The sequence below is a fragment of the Leptonychotes weddellii genome, chromosome 3, assembly GCF_054177405.1.
Source record: "Leptonychotes weddellii isolate Sample4059 chromosome 3, ASM5417740v2, whole genome shotgun sequence".
Classification (NCBI taxonomy): domain Eukaryota; kingdom Metazoa; phylum Chordata; class Mammalia; order Carnivora; family Phocidae; genus Leptonychotes; species Leptonychotes weddellii.
Genome location: NC_138371.1, coordinates 91,584,064 through 91,602,791, shown reverse-complemented (window position 1 = coordinate 91,602,791; position 18,728 = coordinate 91,584,064). Strand labels below are relative to the sequence as shown.

The 18,728-nt window shown below is 50.2% G+C and overlaps 1 protein-coding gene across 1 annotated transcript; it reads right to left on the bottom strand.

Annotated features, from left to right (window-relative positions):
• Nucleotides 1-1,913: 1,913 nt before the first annotated feature.
• Nucleotides 1,914-15,827, bottom strand: LOC102749347 (5-hydroxytryptamine receptor 5B). The gene is made up of 2 exons (XM_006750929.3): nt 14,343-15,827; nt 1,914-3,151 (listed from the first exon to the last, which is right to left on the bottom strand). The coding sequence occupies exons 1-2, from the start codon at nt 15,120-15,122 to the stop codon at nt 2,819-2,821; spliced, it is 1,113 nt and encodes a 370-aa protein (XP_006750992.1). The 5' UTR covers nt 15,123-15,827; the 3' UTR covers nt 1,914-2,818.
• Nucleotides 15,828-18,728: the final 2,901 nt, after the last annotated feature.

Here is an 18,728-nt window from a genome sequence, read left to right as displayed (position 1 = left end):
AGTTGCCACCAAATCAGCAAGCAAGCAACCTCCTTTTAAGAAGGGCTCCACATATGTAATTCCTTCCACCTGGGATGCTTCCATCATGATCCTACATTAAGCCAAAGCCCAGGCAAATGAACACGATCATAAAGCATCCTACCCAGAAGGAAGAGTAAACCAAAAAATTCCACAAGTGCCCCTCACCAACTCTACCTAGATTCTTCCTCTAAGGCTCCTGCCTGGAATCCAACTAGAACAATGCAAGCAGACCCACTACACCAGGTACAGCGTTCATGCTGCAAAACGCAAGCAAACATTGAAACATGGAGTCCAGGCCGACTTCTGTTGAGTTCCCGTCCTTCCTCATGCTTGGATACAGGTCAACTTGAGTCCAGATACCAGTTCTGCCATGTATGTACTCATGTGTGACCACAGGCAGGCTACTTACCCTCGGAATGGGGTTCGATGAGGACAGTACCTACCTCGCAGGATAGATGTAGGATCAAATGAGCATTTGTATCTAAAACCTAGTACAGCAGCAACACATGGTGGATGCTTGATAAACAGTATGAAGAGAGGGACAGGGAAGAAGATCTCTAACACCACCTAGTGTGTTTCAGCGGATAGGGCAAAATCCCCAATAGCCCCAAGCGTGAGCTCTAACCCTTCAAACACAACAATGTGCCCATTCCTTTCTTTCCTGGCTTGGTTCACAGAGGATTTGAGGTGGCTTGCAGGAAATACACAGACTAGGATAGTAAAATACAAATAGAACAGAAAACACTAGGATAGGGAAAACCTAAGTAAGAATTGGAATTATAGACTGGCTAGAAACCTTAGACACAAATCAATAGGATGCCAGTTCCTACACAGATTCCAAAGTTAGGCCAGAAATGTGGTTCTGTTCTTCCTGATCAAGGGAAAAATGGAAACATAATAAAAGTCATTATCATAAGAAAACATGCTTCACAAAGAGTGAAACAGAGGACTTCACATTTTTATGTGAAGTGCATTGACATATTTCACATGAGTGTTTCTTCAAGTATCTTCCAATGAAAGAATAAAATTCCAAAATAGGACTCCAAGAAAGCTGTCGTAGAAAGCCATACAAAGCACCTTTGTGGTGTCCCAACCGCTAGCCACAAAGGAATAGTTGAACCACGTACTCTCCCCAGACTGCCTTCAGAATCCCTCCCCTCAACAGGGTTGACATGCAGCAAAGCTGGGACTGTGGATGGTTTGAGGTACGGGTCCTCAATTGCAAAAACACAAAGTTTGGTAACCAGAGGTGGTTTCTAACACATTCAATGACAAAATCTGATCTGACTCTGTGCTAGCTAGCTATTTTTAGTCTTTTCTCACAGTATAAATATTCATACATTTTACTGCACAGGTTGAGTAGAGACTGCTGCCCCCAACCGAGCTGGGGGTGTTAGCTAACTTATGCAATATACACCATATTGCCTTTCTAACACTTGAAAACACTTCTAAGTTCCAAAGCCCATCTGGCCCCAAAGATTTTGGAAAAGGCACTGTGGACCTCTATTCTCTGATAAACCCCAAAGTACAGGTCCTCTATAGTATAAGCTTAAAGAATGTCTACATACCTCAAATATCTGGTGAGCCGATGCGGGAGTGTACTGTCTTGGGTATATTGAAAAAACCTAATCAGTAGGCAACCAGCCCTTCCCAAAATCAGGCGGACTGTGGCCAGCATGACTTAGCCTAGGTATCCCCCCTCATCCAGGCCCTTGGACCCCTATATACTTGGGCCACATTTGGTATTTTCAGGAAGGCCAAGATTCACTATGGCAGTTTGGGATTGTTGTGTCTTAGACTGCAGTCATCCCTGTTTCGATGGCATATGTGAATGTGTGTGTGTGTGTGTGTGTGAGATCAGTCATACATATGAATGATTTTGAGCCTAGAAATCAGTGCTTCAATAGTATTTTTATTACACATACAAGTGTGTATGGTGAAGTGGTGGGAACATTTCTCATAGCTGCTCTCCCTTGTTCAGAAGCAGAGAAAGGACCCCACCGGGATCCTCAACTCTGGCCGGCTAGAATCCCCTAGGGAGCTTTAAAAAGCACTCCTGCCTGAGTCCCCCCCCCCCCACTCCCCCTCCGCCCAAGGCCAATTTAATTGGTCTAAAGAACAATCTAAGTATCTAGCACTGTCTCTCACTGATGAAAAAAGAACTCAATAATATAATTATCAGACTTCTCCGAAAGTCTGATTCAGTAGATAATGGGTTGCACCAGACACTTTTTTTTTTTTTTTTAATAAAAAACCAACGTTCAGATGATGCCCATCTCCCCAGTTGGGATACACCGCCTTGGATATTGGGGAAGGTAAGTTGAATCAGGTGGATACGGGGTGGGGGCTGTTTCACAAAGGAGACAGTCTCCTGAGTGGGCCCCAAAACAGGTCACCTGGGGCTCTGTGCCGAGGGATCCCCTCGGAGGAATAGGGTATTAAATAAAGGAAAGGCAAGTCAGCTTCGACTCCCGTGTCCCTTCCAGCCAGTTAGCAGTACCTAGAGCGCTGATTAGGATCCTGAGGCAGAGGTCCCGCTCCGTGGAGAAACGTGCCCCGATCGATTAGCAATGTCTGCCACACACCCGGGAAGAGGGCGTAGCTGCACGCTTGCCACGCATGCGCTGTCTTTCCCGGCGAGCCTTTGGCACTGCTGCTCCTACCGTCCAGGCCCCGTGGTACGGCTCTGATGTCATCGGCACTCTGCTGTGGGGCCAGGCTCCCAGATACCTGGGGCGGAAAGAAATAGCAGTTCTCTGCCCACGGCCCTACCTGCAGGTCTCCCCGAGCCCTGGGTTTATCTCTGCTTGCTGAAGAGGCTCTTCAAGGCGTTGTTGTAGTTCTTGTTAAATGCTGTGTAAATCAGGGGGTTAAAGAAAGAATTGGAGTAGCCAAGCCACAAGAATATGCTTTTCCAGATGGGGGGCAGGCTGCAGGCACAGAGGGGGCTGATGAGCTCCGCCAGGAAGAAGGGGATCCAGCACAGCACAAACACGCCGATGAGAATGCCCACCATCACGGCTGCCCGCTTCTCCTTCTGCTCCCGCCACGAGTCCCCGCTCATCTGAAAGGCCACCACTGGGCGACGCGCCGCGAACACCATCTCAGCCTCCTGAGGGGCCTCCTTCACCTTGGAACAAAGGAAACGTGCGATTAACACATAAAACCTGACGTGGGATGATAAATCCAGTGTGGCCAACACCTCTCCTGCAGCCTCTCAAGATGCGCTTATACCAGAATCCATCCAAAATGTTAGGTGAAAACGTTCCTGAAAGTGTAGGTTAAAATAAGCCCTGAAGGGGGTGCCTGGGTGGCTCAGTCGGTTAAGTAGGTTAAGCATCTGCCTTCCTGGGATCGAGTCCTGCATCCCGCTCCCTACTCAGCGGGGAGCCTGCTTCTCCCTCTCCTTCTGCCTACCGCTCTGCCTACTTATGCTCTCTCTCTGACAAATAAATAAAATCTTAAAAAAAATAATAATAATAAGTCCTGAAGTTTCTTCCTGGAGTGAGAGTGGTGGTCCCCACGATGTCAGATAATAAGATATAAAAAGGGAAGGTGGCAGATAAGAGCAGGAGCCTCAGTGTCAGACTCTGGCTTGAGTCCCACCCCCAGTGGCCAAACCTGCTTTTCCCCCATCTGTGAAGCTGGGTGACAAAGTCCTCTCCCCCCATCGTAAGGCCACCGGGGAGACGACGTGAACTGGGAATGTGCTGGCTGCCCGGCACAACTCCTGGCACGTGACCCATTCGACAATCATGGAGTGGGCTGGGGGCTGGGACTTGGACCCCAAAGAGAACAGATCCCAGCCCAGCCCAGGCACAAAGTTCGCAGCTGGCGAGGCAGCCTATAAACATCAATATTGCAAGAAATTATACAACGATGTGCTAAATGGATTCCAGATTTAGATTCTGGAGTAGTTCTGTACTGCCTAGCTTAAAAAAACAAACAAACAGAAAACTGTAAATGCCATTGTGGTAATAATTCACTACCATTTAAGGAGCCTCTGGTGCACCGTCCACCCTGTCGCCCCCATCCTTTGGTCAGCTCCTCTTCACCTCTCGGGTCTCAGCTTGGAGGCTGAGTGGCCTCTCAGAGTGGCCTTTCTAACCCTCTAAACTCAAACACATCTCCCTGTTTGGCACCCCTTTCTCCTCTTCCGTAGCAATTTGTGCGGCGATGGCGATTACACCTGTCCGCCCACCCTGGGCCAAGCTGAACAGGCGCTGGGACTGTCCCCCTTGTACACACAGCTGCCCGGCAGCAGCACCTGGTGCCTGGCCGGTGCTCAGGAAACGGCTGCTCAGTGAACCAGTGATCATGACAACAGAAAGGTCCGCACCTGCGTCTCCCTTCTCCTTTAGAAGAGACCGCGCTGACCCATCCCCTCATAGCGGACCATCCTCAAGTCACCAGACAAGTCTGAGCCACAGAGACGTGCCATCCTGAAACCATCTCATGAATACTGAGCCGTGTCTTGGGGAGGGAACCATCTTATCAGAGCAGGAGCCGAAGTGGACAGTGGCGTGGCCGTTTTCCTCCCTCCGGGCTCAGGACTGGGCACTTTTCCAACCACTTCTCTGCTGACCTAAATGGCCTCCCAGGCACTTGAGTCCCTCCCCCGGGGAACGGAAATTCCAAATCCTTGGTATGCTATTGAGGCAAAGAAATGGGGTGAATTCAGCTCAAAGGGGCTCCTGGGGGAAAGAAACAAAAGGCAAGTTCACAGAGTAAGTTGGTTTAAAGGACCTGGCCTCCAGCACTGCGGCGGTTCGCGGCATCCAGCTCCGCTCCGCCGCGGCATCTGTTTGCTAGAAGCCCGTGTTCCCAGCTTTCCTCCTGAGCCTGCTACACCCCTCGCAGAGAGAGATGCGGGAAGACCGTGGAATCTTTCCAGAAACGGCTTCAAAGAAACGGAGTGGCAGAGAGAGGCCATACAGCCTGGGATGATGATTCCGGTTTGCAAGGAGACTGACTACCTTGGCTTTTGTCGTTTGAGGTGTAATATCCAATAGAAAGCCAAAAGAGGCTAAGAACAGCTCCAGAGAAGTTAACCATAAAACAGACACTATGCTTAAGTCTTGTAAAACAGACATAAACAGACACTATGCTCAAGTCTTGTAAGGGATGATTTGAATTCATTCTTACATCAAAATTTGGAGTATTATTATCTCCATTTCAGAGTTGAGAAAACACTCCGAGATGTTAAATACCTTGTCCAAGATCACCCAGTTGCTTATGGTAAGAGCTGGAGGTCAAACGGGAGTATTTTGAACCAGAGACCACACTCTTAATCCCTACCTGTTTTGCACCTTTAGAAAAGGTGATTGATCTGGATGGGTTCCAACAGAATCTTTTTTTTTTTTAAGATTTTATTTATTTATTTGAGAGAGAGAGAGAGAGAGCATGAGTGGGAGGAGGGGCAGAGGCAGAGGGAGAAGCAGGCTTCCCGCTGAGCAGGGAGCCCGATGCAGGGATCGATCCCAGGACCCCAAGATCATGACCTGAGCCGAAGGCAGACGCTTAACCATCTGAGCCACCCAGGCGCCCCAGTAGAATCTATTTTAAGAATACATATGCTTGAGATTTTTTCAGAATGTCTTCCTGGCGATTTCTAGGGTCTCTAGCCACCAACTCTGGAGCCATCCCTGAGCTTCTCCATCTTTCCTCGTTGGTCTTCTCTCTCCTCACCTCTTCACCCCAACTTCCGTCTGCACACCTGTCTTAACACTGACCATTCAGGCTTTAAGGGGCCTCTGACCTCTGGCTAGAAACCCTCCCCCTGCTCCCCAATATGCAGGGAAGAGTCCAGGCTGTTGGATACACACAGCCAGTAGTCCCTGGCACTTTTGGGTCCTGCCGTAAAAGGAAAGGTGCTCTGAATACACAGAAGTTTGGAGACACCAAATGCCATGGCCAAGACCACACAAGTCGGGGGGAGGAACGCAGAACCAAGGCGCCTGCCTGGTCAGCCTGGTTCCAGGCCTGTGTGGCCTCTCTCTGCCATGCTGGGACGGGACCTAAAAGATGAGTTTACCTTAACCTTCCATAGAATCTGAGGCTTTTTCATCTAAAATTAATTAAGGACCAAATATGCCATACAATATATGCTTAAACATTTATTTACCACCCACTGTGTGTCTGGGGACTCTGTAGTAGAATTTCCCATCAAGTCCCAATTTGAAATATTCTGTCCCACTGTTCCCATCAGTACTCCGATGTCAGGGCAAGGATTCTGAGTCCCCACGGACAGGCCAGCAGGGCAGGGACCATGAGTGTCCTGTCCCCTGAAGAGTCCCTAGCACCTAGTATCATGAATGGCATATAGTAAAAACAGTAAAAATTTATTGACTTGGGAGATGTTTCGGGGAGACGATTCTCTCGCAGCTCTCTTGTATTTATGCCCATTTTGCTAACGAAGGCCCTGACAGCCCCAAGCTTAGACTGGCTTATCGAGGATGTTTGTAAAGCAAACAACCTTGGAAGATAGAGACAGTGTCTCCCAGTGGAAAAACAGCAGCTTAGCTTGCAGCCCCTTACAAAAGATTCAGGTTTCCTAAGAGCACAAGGCAGGTTTGTCGATTGTCCAACACTGGGCAATACAGAGTTGAGCTCTCTCACCTAGGAGTTTCTCTGCCGTGATGCAGATGCATCTGGGCCGCTCCAGGTCACTCCCGCGCGAGTCTGAGGGTAAGGGGAACCAGTGTCCATATGACGCTCGTGTGGGCCTGTGTGCCGAGCATAATAAAGTCCTCTGACTCTGATTCGGAGTCTCCTGGCTCCTGCCAGTGCCCAGTGAGCTGTGGCAGGCTGACTTCCAGGTTGCTGACAGTGGTCTGGTACATGACTGGGTGGCTCCCCCCGCTATCTTACTCGGTAAGAAGAGCAACCGGTAAGGAAGGCACAAGGAAGCGAGGCTCAGAGCAAGTCAGTGGCCAGACAGGATTCTAAGCAGAGCCCCGCCATGCCCTCACTTCTACACCTCTAACTGTGAAGAGCCTTGGCTGCGGGCTTACTGTGAGGAACACAACGGGAGGCCCGCCGAAACCTCAACTTCCCGACCCCTTGTCCCTTCCTTCTCCTCTTAAAAAAAAAAAAAATTCCAGCTTCCACAGAAAGAACCCACAAGCATTTGTAATCCTCTAAAATGTTGTCAATTAAACATCCTAATAAGAAATAGGAGAGACAAGCAAAAAGAAGAAAGATGGCCCTAATCACTGGTGGAACAAACAGTAGTTTCCACTGTGACCCCTCGGGTCAGGCATGCAAGTATGGCAACGAGACTCTTTACTAAGCCTGGTGTCTGGGCGCCCATACTGATCCTAGCGATGAATTGAGCCCTACAACGTCCGAGAGGGAGAGAGGGAGAGAGGACACAGAGAGATCTCTGACTCGGGCTGAAGGCAATCTGGATTGTAACTGGAATTCCCTGTTTCTATCCAGAGCTCGGCAGGTCAGGACTTGGGACAGCTGGGGCTCCAATCTCTCTGCCCAGGGTTCACTGAGATAACCAAGCTCCACGGTGCATTTCCCAAAGGCACTTTAAGAAGTTAACTAACCAAAATAGCCCCTCAAAGTGAACGGAAACTGTCTAGCATGTCTGACAAACTAGATCAGGAAATTTTCTCAGCTGCTTCTCTTGTGTGAAAAGAAAAAAGAAGAGAAAAGAAATGAAATTCAGGAAGTTTTCTTACAGAAAAACAAAGCAGAGCATGCTGGGCTTGAAAAAAAAAAAATAACCTTTCCTTCAGTGTAATTATATTCACAACAGAGTATAGAGTATAGTTTTGCTGAGCTCTTGCGTGTGATCATAACATAAGGTACAGTTGCTATCTTTCTTGTTTTTGGAGAACATGGATTTTTGTGGGGAGTTTAGTCACCGTGGATTGGCTAAGGATCCACTGGAGTTAATTCGGAGAAGGGGAATACATCTGTGTTTTCTGTTCTAATATCATCTGATCTGAAGTCATCCCCACTTTACGAGTGGATGCCAATGGAAGGGCCTCTGTTGAGGCAAGAGTTCATACCCTGGAATCCCTGGAAGCCCAAGCCAAAGATTCTTGGCACAGGGGGTAGGGAGGAGGGAGTAGTGGAAAGAAGGGAGGCTTTGCCTTTTGCACATGTATTGTCCAGACTCAGGGTTCTGATTTGCCCCCCTTGGGGGCCATGCCCTGACAACTACAGCCCTGCTTCAGAGAGTCACAGTTACTATTACACTGTGGGTTCCATCTCTCAGAAAAGCCAAGGGGAAGGAAGGCTCAGCATCAGTCTTCAGAGATGGGCTTCAGGGACTGCCCTATGCAAATCGGGTGACTAAGCACCTACATACCTTTCTGGGCAGCAAGCCCAAGGCATCTGCGACCTACCCAAAGGTTAAGAACCATGGAATTTGGATCTCAGTGTTCCACTGAGAAGCTCAATCTATTCCAAGAACCACACAGATTTGAGGAGTAGATCATTGCAAGGTCATTGGTGAAGACACATTGTCCCTGCACCGTATTTGCCTACCCCCCCACCCCACCTTTCTCCTTCTCCCCCTCCACTCTTCTCCAACAATCCAATCAGAGAGAAAAGAGAAATGGAAGTAGAGGTAAAGAGACAGAATGGACATAACAATGCAAGGAAACAGCAAGGGAGAAGTTTGTAGGGACGGGAAGGCCAGGGGCATTTCTGAAGGTGCAGATTTTAAAAACGCTCCTTGACACATCCAAGTACTTCCGGAAACTCGCAGACTCTTAGGTGCCAATCTTTAAAGAATCAAACCATAAACCAGATTTTTTATTACCACTGATACAATTTGATTCATAAAATGTACTTTCCTAAAGTTAAAATAAGCTTGCAGTCTGGCATGAGAATGTGTTTGAGCCCACAGTTCTTTTAATAGATGGAATCAGAACGAGGGTGGTGATTTTCCACCACCCTCTTCCTGTCTCCAACAAGCCCGCAGTCCCACCAGCAGCTTAGTCTTTGGGGTGGTCCAGATGACAACTAAACATTGGACAAGTGACAAAAACATAAAGGGCTCTGTACAGATTTCAGGTCACTCAAGGCTTATGTACTGTATGCTTACAACACAAAAACTTATTTTTTTTTTCTGACAACACAAAAACTTATTTATGCTAATACAGAGAGTTAGCTTAGAGAGGCCAATATTTTATAACGTAACATTATCTAACACTCAGATCGAAGTTGTCGCAAACCCTACAGCTCAATATTACACATCTATTTTGCCCTTGACCATGTACAAAGTGCATTCCCATATTCAGGCTCTCAGGACCATTCACTGTATTCTGGACAGACTTCTAGCAGAGCACCTATAAGATTTTATTGAATTTTTAATTATATAGTTGTGGTCTATTAAAATTAATCCCTTGAGAATAGAGACCTTGCTCACTCATTCTTTGAAACTTCAGAGGCTACGACAGTGCCTAATATGCAGGTCAGTAACAGTCGCTCAAGTAATTTTGAACACCATCTGTGTGTCTTACGGTGGTCGTTTTAAAATCTGTTCACAAGTTCACTGATACTTTTCCAAAGGTGGAGCCTAATTCCCCTTGCCTTGGGTGTGGGCTGGAGTTGGTGACTCATTTCTAGTGACTAGACTATAGGGGAAGAGATCTCATGTAACTTCTGAGACTAGTCTGTAAAAGGCATTGCAGTTTCCTCCTTACTGTGCTTTCCGGGAAGAAGGGAAGCCAGGCGCCATGCTGTGACAACGCTTAAGCAGCCCTGGGGAGACCTCCTGCTAACAGCCCTGTGAGTCAGCCATCTTGGAAGCAGTCTCCAGCCCCAGTCAAGCCTTGGAATGACTGCTGCCCCACCCGACATCTTGGCTACAACCACATGAGACCTTGGGCCCAGAAGGTCAAAGCCATTCCCAAGCCTGACCCGCAGAAACTTAGTACATGTTTGTTGTTTTACACCACTAAGCTTTGGGCTAATTTGTTAAACAAGTGAAAAGTAACTCCCCTATTAGGATGGTGAGTAATAGCAGTAAGAGGAATAAAATCATCATTCATTTTTTAGAACTTACAAGAGGAATTTTAGAGAACAATAATGAAGATGCTAGCAGCTTGCATTTATGGTTCACTATTTTAGAGACTCTGTATACACCATTATCTCATTTACTCATCACAAGAATATTATGAGGCAGGTGGCAACATTTCCATTTTACCTATGGGGAAATGCAGGCTTAGACTGAATCACTCAGCTACAGTGCTAATAAGTGGCACAAAAAGAATTGAAATCCAGGTCTCCTTGCTTCCAAATCCCATGCTCTTAACCACTGGGCACACTGTCTCCCACCACATGTTTATTGATTGAATGAGTGAGTGAGTGAAGGGTGTCAGCCAGGGCTGCATTATCACATTCATGAGCCCTAGGCATCTCTGCCTCTGTGGGCCCCTTCTTCCATTAAAAAATATTAAAAATTATATTTTATGACCATATTATTATGAAGACTAATATAACTGAGGCTGGATACATTATTATATTTTCATTGCTCTTATATTCATTCTTCCCCTAATTTTAAAAGAAATTAAAATTGAACCATTTCCATGGACCCCTAAAAGTACTGCGGCTCTGGGTAAGTGCACCTATTGTGCCTAACGAATAATCAGACCCTGCTTATCAGCTTGTGCATGGTAATCAAACAACTGGAAAAAAAACCCACAGTTTTTGATGTCACATTTTAAAAACCAACTACATAATCTCCATTGATTTTGCTTTTTTCTTCTTCTCAATAGTAAAGGGCACAGGCCAATGGGAAACAATCATGACCCATGGGGGTTGCTTGGGGGGGGGGAGGCGAGCAGGACATACTCTATATGTGGTACGCATTCTAGAAAGCTGAAAGAAAGGAGGGCAGGGTAGGAATGAACCCTGTCTCCTGAGAGAAGGCGGGGGAGTGCCTCCGTGCTCAGCTGTGGTCAGCTCTCCTGGAAAGGACAGAGTTCACGAGCAGAGTTTTGAGACCCTGATCCCATGCTGCCCCACCTTGACTGAGATATGGCTGCCTCCTTCCTATGAAGGTGAGGTACCTGAGGGCAGTGGAACAGTGCTCAGCAGTTAAATCCCTGGAGACAGACAGCGTGGAGGAATGACAAAGTAAAGAACAGTGACCTCAGCTTCTCCACACTTTAACTCTGTGGTCTTAAATGAACTGACTCTGTGGCGACTTAGTTTTATCAAGTGGAAAATGAGGGTTGGTGCTAAAGACAGTGTTCACCAAATAATCCACGTGTTTCCCTGGATGTCACAGCCAGTGGCTGGCCAATGGGCCGAGCACAGAGCTGTCATGTGTCCGCTTTGGGGGAAGGCAGTTAAAAGCTGCTGTATTTCCATCCATCTCTTGCCTTCACACGGCAACCTTGGAAGCCAGTCGTTCTAGACCGCAAAGCTCGAAGATGGCAAGGGGTCCAGGTCCATGAGTTGCTGCCTGGTGGAGAGCTCTGCAGGAGGGGACCCCCACTGAACTCTGAGAGTGAGATAAGCTGTCCATTTGGGGGTCATATGTGGCTGAGCATGTCTCAGCTGATCCAGACTGATAGAGACGATAGGGTCAACCCAGCTGGGTCATGGAGATGAAAGAGAAGATGGATGTAGAGCATCAAATACAGTGTCTGGATTATAGGACTCACTTAGTAAATGTTGGTTTCCGGTTCTACTTTCAAAAACTGCATTTTGCCCCAGAGAATTAAATCACTGCACAGGAACTCTTGCTGGTCCCTTTCTGATCATTTCTCAGTGTTGGGACCTGGCCACAGAATCGCGGAAAAGATGAAGGATGTACACAGCCCCATTACCAGAGCCTTCAGACCCCGTAAGTGCTTCCATCACCCACAGAAAGCAGTACCGACACGTTTCAGGACCTAAATTCAACTCATTTTCCCTAGAGTGCAGGAAACAGCAGGAGGGGCGGGGGAAAGGTAGATAGTATTCCAGACATATTATTTTAAGTTTCCGTTTGGGTGTCTTGTGGTCAGAAACCTTGTAGATGCTGACGGAGCAGCATTACCCAGGCATTTGAGTGAGGGCTGACCGAAGCCTAAGGAAGCGGGATGCTGTCCAACACAATCCCCTCTACAGTCTCAGCATCACATGGCTGGAGAGCCCCAGCCAGGGCTTAGACCCATACTGTGTATTAGAGAAGAGAACTTGCAGCCCAGAGCGGGGGAAGGGCTTGCCCCGGGTCCCACTGCCAGCAAGTGGGAAATCACACCACTGGCCCTGCCTCCCCGAGCTCTTTCTCCCCACCCACGGCCACCCCGGATTGCCCAGGCTTCTGTTCACTCTCTTCTTCTCAGTATCACCTGCCTGGATGGGGTCTTTCAAAAATGAATGCCCAACTCAGGTTTGGCAAGCCTTTCTGGCATCCATTCCGCCATGATTTCTCTAGGTGCACATTGGGTTGATGTAGCTATTAAAAATCAGCCCTACCTCCGCAATCAGACAGAAAAGCTATAATCACCCCAGGCATTTCCAAGGGACCTTTCAAAGAACATCATTAATTCTGAATAAAGCTCTCCCCTACCAACACTTTCCAATTCTAGTCTTGACATTCCTATTTTATGCTACAAAATCCCTCTGCCATTTAATGAAGAGGAAAAAGCCTGCTTTTTAAAAACACATATGTTTGCGTAGCCTACGTATCTGAGTTAACTTTCCAAAATTAAAACAAAACTAACAACAGAAACCTTACTGTCTCTTTCTCCCTGCCCCCGCCCACCGGCAGTCCTTCCTTGGGCCATGCACAGTGGTCTCTGGCACACCCCCCATCCCCCAACCCCCACCCCCTTAGCCATGGTTTCACTTCCCTTCCCGAAGTTTCAGTTATCTGTGATCAACCGAGGTCTGGAAGATGATCCTCCTGATTCATCCACGTCAGTAGTAGCCTAACACTACGTCACGATGCCTACGTCACCACCTCATGTCATCTCCTCACGTGGGCATTTTATCATCTCATAGCATAACCAGACGAAGGGTGGGTACAGTACAATATTTTTGAGAGAGAGATCACAGTCACATAATTTTTATTATAGTATACTGGTAAAATTGTTCTATTTTATTATTAGGTATGTTGTTAACCTCTGTGCCTAATTTATGAATTAAACTCTATCTTCAGTATGTATGTATAGGAAAAAATAGCATATCTGTGGTTTTAGGCATCCACTGTGGGTCCTGGAAGGTATGCCTGAGGACAAAGGGCAACTATTTTATTGTATTTGGAAAGGGGCAGTAAGTCCTATTATTATTCTCCAGGACTTGGAGCCTGACCACCACCACCCCCCCAAAAAAGGGAAAGTTTGGGGCTTCTAGGATGAGGAGGGAGCTGATATTTATTAGGGTCTTGCCAAAAGGCAGAAAGCTCCAGTTCTAAATGCAATCAGAGACGTTCTGCCAAATCCGTGTTCCTCTGTCTCATTCGTTTCCAGGGTTTGATTCTGGCCCATTGCGGACTGCCAGGCAACACCCCGGTGATCCCTACCCCCGCCAGCTTTGCCACCCCGGGGTGCCAGGCACTGTGCTGGGGCCTCACGTGCTCCATCTCGTGAGATCCTTCCTCACCAAGAGCCCTATGAAGCAGGAATGAGCTTGTTTAAAGACGTGGAAAAGAGGCCCGCAGAGGTTAAGCACCTGCCCCCAATGTCCCGAGCTGGGATCTGAACGGACGGTTCTAGCTCCTTCCAAAGCCGCTAGAGGAAAACCCTGAGGTTGGGGTAGTGAGAGGAACATGATACTTGGGCTCTATTTTCCGCTCACTTCCCTCTTTGGCAGGGAGCTGGCCGCCAGAGTTGGAGAGTCCGTTTCTGGACTGCAGAGGGTGGACCTGGGTGCGGCGGCGAAGGGAAAACGCAGGGATGTGGTCCTCTGCACGCGCTCCCAGCCCGCCGCAGTCCCGCCACCCGGAAGCTGGCGGCTGCCGGTGTCACAGGGACCCAATCGCTCCTGGGCAAAGCCCCAAGGGCTCGGCTCATCGGTGGTGCCCTCACCACTCCCCAGAAACGCGGCCCCTGCAGACCCCCTACAGCCGCGTGCCTCGGCGGCGCCCGCGCCCCCGCCCCCGCCCCCGCCCCCGCCAGCCCTAGCGCGCGGGTGCTGAAAGCCCTTCCCCCGCGCGCCAGGTCCGCCGGGGGCCAGCCCCACGCGTGCGCGCCAGCGGCAGGGGAGGCGCCCCTCAGACAGCAGATGCCCAGCTCCTCGGGCGCTCCAGGTGCGCGCCCCAAGTGTGCAAGCTTCCGCCGCCGACTCTCCGGCTGGCCGAGCCGCCTCCTCCCGCAGCGACCCCCGCCCCCCGCGCCCCGGTCGGGCGGCCCGCCCCTCACCTGCACGGTGGCGGGCAGCGGCAGCACGGCCCGGCGGCGGCGGCGGCCGAAACGAAACTTGGCCGCCTTGTAGATCCTCCAGTAGACGAAGAGCACGACGCCAAGCGGCAGGTAGAAGGCGCCGCAGGTGGAGAAGACGGCGTAGGAGGGCTCCTGGCTCACCTGGCAGCGCTGGCGCCGCGCGTCGTACGCCTCGCCCCAGCCGAAGAGCAGCGGCGCCAGGGCGATGAGCGCCGAGAGCGCCCAGGTGAGCGCGATCATGAGCGCCGAGGCGCGGCGGCGGGCGCGCAGCGTGTACTGCAGGTGGCGCGTGATGGTCCAGTAGCGGTCCAGGGCGATGGCCGCCACGTTCCAGATGCTGGCGGTGCAGCAGAGCACGTCGAAGGAGATCCACACGTGGCACAGGCTCCGGCCCAGCCGCCAGCGCCGCCCGGCCGACAGCTCGCTCACCAGGCTCAGGGGCATCACCAGCGCCGCCACCAGCACGTCCGACACGGCCGTCGAGGCCACCAAGTTATGCGGCACACGATGGAAGGCGCGGACGCGCAGGATGGTGACCAGAACCAGCAGGTTCCACAGGAAAGTGGCCGCGATCAGCAGCACCAGCAGCGTCACCACCAGCACCGTGAAGACGGAGAAAGGCGGCTCGCGGCCCGGCAGGGCGGCACCGCCCGGGGTCGACCCGACGACCCCGCCGGGGCTCGGGCCGATGCTGCAGGCCTCGGATCCCAGGGGAAGGGCGACGCCGGTGGCGGCCACCGAGAGGTTAGCTGCTTCCATGGCGCGCGGCGCGCGGGATCCGGGCTTCCCGGCAGGGGACACGCGCGCGCCGCCCCGGACTCGTGGGGACCCGGCGGGTGCGGGCGTGGAAGGGGTCGCTGCGTGCCCCCGGGAGGACAGTGAGGGGTCCAGGTCGCCCTACCCAGTCCCTCCTTGGGTCGCAGCCCCCTTTTGGCTCCTCTGCTCTGAACCCTCGTGGACCTCCTTCCCAGTGGAAGAAAAAAAGAGAGTGGGACCCCCTCAGGAGTCCAGCTGGGCTCGGCGCGCCCGTCCCTCCCACCTCTCCGCGCCGTCCCCGGGGCAACGGGCTGTCACAGGGCTGGGAATCCGGGAGCGCCGAGAAGTGTCCGCGCGCAGGGGCGGGTTGGAGAGGTGCCCCCACCCACAGCCGGGCTGCACAGGGGAGGGCGGGTGGGGGAGGGGGTGGCGGCCCAGGCACCCGCCACAACACCAGCCAGGCCTTCACGCCGCCCCGCCGGGCTCCCCGCCTCCCCCCTGCGGAGAGAACCCTAACTGCGGTTGTCTCCGGAGAAGGTTCACGATCGCGCAGCCATTCCGTAGCCGCCACCTTCGCGGATCCCTCGGACCCGGTTTGACATCGAGAAACAGAGGCGCGCCCCAACCCCTGTCCCGGACGGAGGAGTTCTAGTTTCATCGAATCACGATCCCACGTATACCTGAAAGAGGAGGTTCGGGTACTGAGGTACCCCAAACAGGACGCTCCTAAAGCCGGCCCCATCCTGCCGCTTCACCCGCGACACAGGGGTTCACGGTGCCTTGACAAGTTCACTCTGGCTCTGGGCAGAAAGAAGGCAGCCTCTAGGCAGTTTGGCTGAGGTCCCAGAAGAGGAAGCGATTACAACCCGTCGTCGCCATTCCTAACCCTGTCCCACCGACCTCCCCACCCCACCCCACACCGCCTTTGCATTTGCTAGCTTTCCTGATTGTATTATATACCTTCCAGGCTTTCACATCCAGGTTGGAATTATTTTTTGTTGACCCTTAGGCAAAGGTAGAAACCAATTGGAGGAGGCGAAATCACCCTAACCTTCCACCGGCCCCCCATTTTCAGTCTCATGCTTTTAAAAAATAGTTCAGTCATAATTAATTCAACCCAAGGCTGCATTACTTCTGTTCCTGGGTGTAGGATAGAAACATGAACGCAGAGCCGAAAGGGCCCCTTTTCTTTTCACTGCAGCGGACCGGAAGTCATCCACTGGCTTCTTGCTAACATCCTAGAACAGCCAGAGTGGGCACCGCGCAATGAGAGTCAGCTCTCAGGCGCTTTCTGGAAGGGCCCCTGAGGTTGTAGCAGGTGGAAGGGTTTTCTTCTCCTAAGCAGCCCCACCCCTGGCACCTGGGGCAATGTTTGGGGATCTGGACCTAGCAGGAAGGACACCCAAGAATGTCCTTCTCTGCTCTCCCTTCTTCATCCGTTTGCTAAGTAGGTACTTTCTGCTTTCTGCATACTGTGTTCGGCGGTCCTTGCTTACACACTCAGACTTGATAGCACACTCGTAGGGCAGGGAAAGCAACATGCAAAGAAGTCAAAAATATGTACAGACATACTTACAGGCGTAAGTGTCAACCCCAGAAATGGGCTTTTCAGGGGTCACAAAGATGGGGGTGCTGTGGTCGGAGAAGGCTTCCCACTTCCTGAAATGCAGGGAGGAAGTGTGGATGTTGGGCAAGATGAATGGAGGGTTGCACCTGACATGAAAGTTTGGGGTCAACGAGACAAAGTTGCAGGTGCAAATGCCAAGGAGCAGGGTTTTTGCATTTGGTCTTGGAAAAAGCTGGATATTGGATGGTTTTGAGAAAACTCACATGATGAGGACAGTCCTTTAACAGAAAATGGGGACTAGCCTTTGAAATAGTTTCACAATAATGTTCTCCCCATTTTACTGGACAAAATTGTAACAAGAACACAGAATATCAAAAATGTTAAAGCACTCATATTGCCCCGGTCAGATGCCTGGCTCGCTGTTGTTCTCTTGCCTTTGCTCCCAGCCACATACATTTTTAAAGCCTAAAATCAATTTTTTTCTTTTGTAGATTTCTCATAACACTTTCCATGTTGCTATATATTCTCCTCATAGTTGCGCTTTTTATATTGTACCATTTATTACTTAAGAGGCTTTGAGCAACTCAGACTCTTTCCTCATTTCATCTGTCGGGAGAGGATCACAGAACTGTATAGTTACAGAGGGTTGAGGAAGTGTTCAGTACGTGGTGACTAGTTGCGACTATCTAACTTTGAGTTTAAACCTTCCATTCAGCTCTCTTGTGATCTTTTGATGTAGATCCTGTTTGCACAATTGCAATCCCTCGAACATTTGTAACAAGAAAACTCTTGCACGCATTTTATTTCACTTGATCTTACCCACACCCCTTTTAGGCCTCACTCCCAATTGCAGATGGAGAACAGAGGTCTCTGGACTTGCCTGGTGCCTCACAGCTGGGACTCAGCTCTTCCGACTCCTCCCCCACCCCCCACCCCATGTGTCCATGAAGCCAAGCTGCCCTCTATACACTGGACTCGGGTCCAGTCTGATTGTTTTCCTTTAACCCTCTTCTAGAAATTACTTTATATAAAAAGTCTGTTTGTTATGTTAGAAAGCTATATTGTCTCTGGGGCACCTGGGTGGCTCAGTCGGTTAAGGGTCCGACTCCTGATTTCGGCTCAGGTCATGATGTCAGGGTCGTGAGATGGAGCCCCACACCGTGCTGGGTGTGGAGCCTGCTTAAGATTCTCTCTCTCCCTCTGCCCCTCCCCACCCCTGAGTGCACTCTCGGGCTCGCTCTCTCTCTAAGAAAAAAAGAAAGAAAACTCTATTGTCTCAATTACAAGTCAGCTTGGGCTTTTGGGCTTCTCCCCCCACATCTCAGATTCCTCTCGTCCTGCTCACTGCACTCCAGCCACCCTGGCCTCAGGTTTCTTGAACGGGTCAAGCACATTCCTTTCTCAGGGCTTTGGTGGATGTGCTGCTCTCTCTCCCTGGGATGCTCTTCCCTCAGGCGAGGCTCATTCTGGTCTGACTCCATTCTGGTCTCTGCTCCAGTGTCACCATTTCAGGCCTCCCCTGACCATTGATCAACCATCTATTCCTCTCTCTAAAGGTGCTCTATCTGCTTAAAACCAAAGTGAGAAAGTAACTCTGAAATATGTGGGAGGAATGTAAAGCGTGAACAACACAGAGGAACACGCTTTCAGATGAAGAAAATAAACAAAAGGAAGAAGAAATGAGCAACGAAGAATCAATCAAAATATCACTTCCAATAGAAAAGAGGCTTATCATTAAAAAAAAGGAGATTCTAAATATCCTAATTTTACCTTTTTTTTAAAAAATTTTATTATGTTATGTTAGTCACCATACAATACATCATTGGTTTTTGATGTGGTGATCCACGATCCATTGTTTTCGTGTAACACCCAGTGCTCCATGCAGTACGTGCCCTCGTTAATACCCATCACCGGGCTAACCCCTCCCTCCTCCCCCCTCCCCTCTAAAACCCTGTTTGTTTCTCAGAGTCCATAGTCTCTCATGGTTCATCTCTCCCTCCAATTCCCCCTCCCCATTTTTCCCTTCCTTCTCCTAATGTCCT

Excerpts from the sequence above, each read along its gene's own strand:
- LOC102749347 (XM_006750929.3), bottom strand. The coding sequence starts at position 15,122 with ATGGAAGCAGCTAACCTCTCGGTGGCCGCCACCGGCGTCGCCCTTCCC. Across the intron at positions 3,152-14,342 it reads CGCTGCCCGCCACCGTGCAG|GTGAAGGAGGCCCCTCAGGA; the intron begins GTGAGGGGCGGG and ends CTTTGTTCCAAG.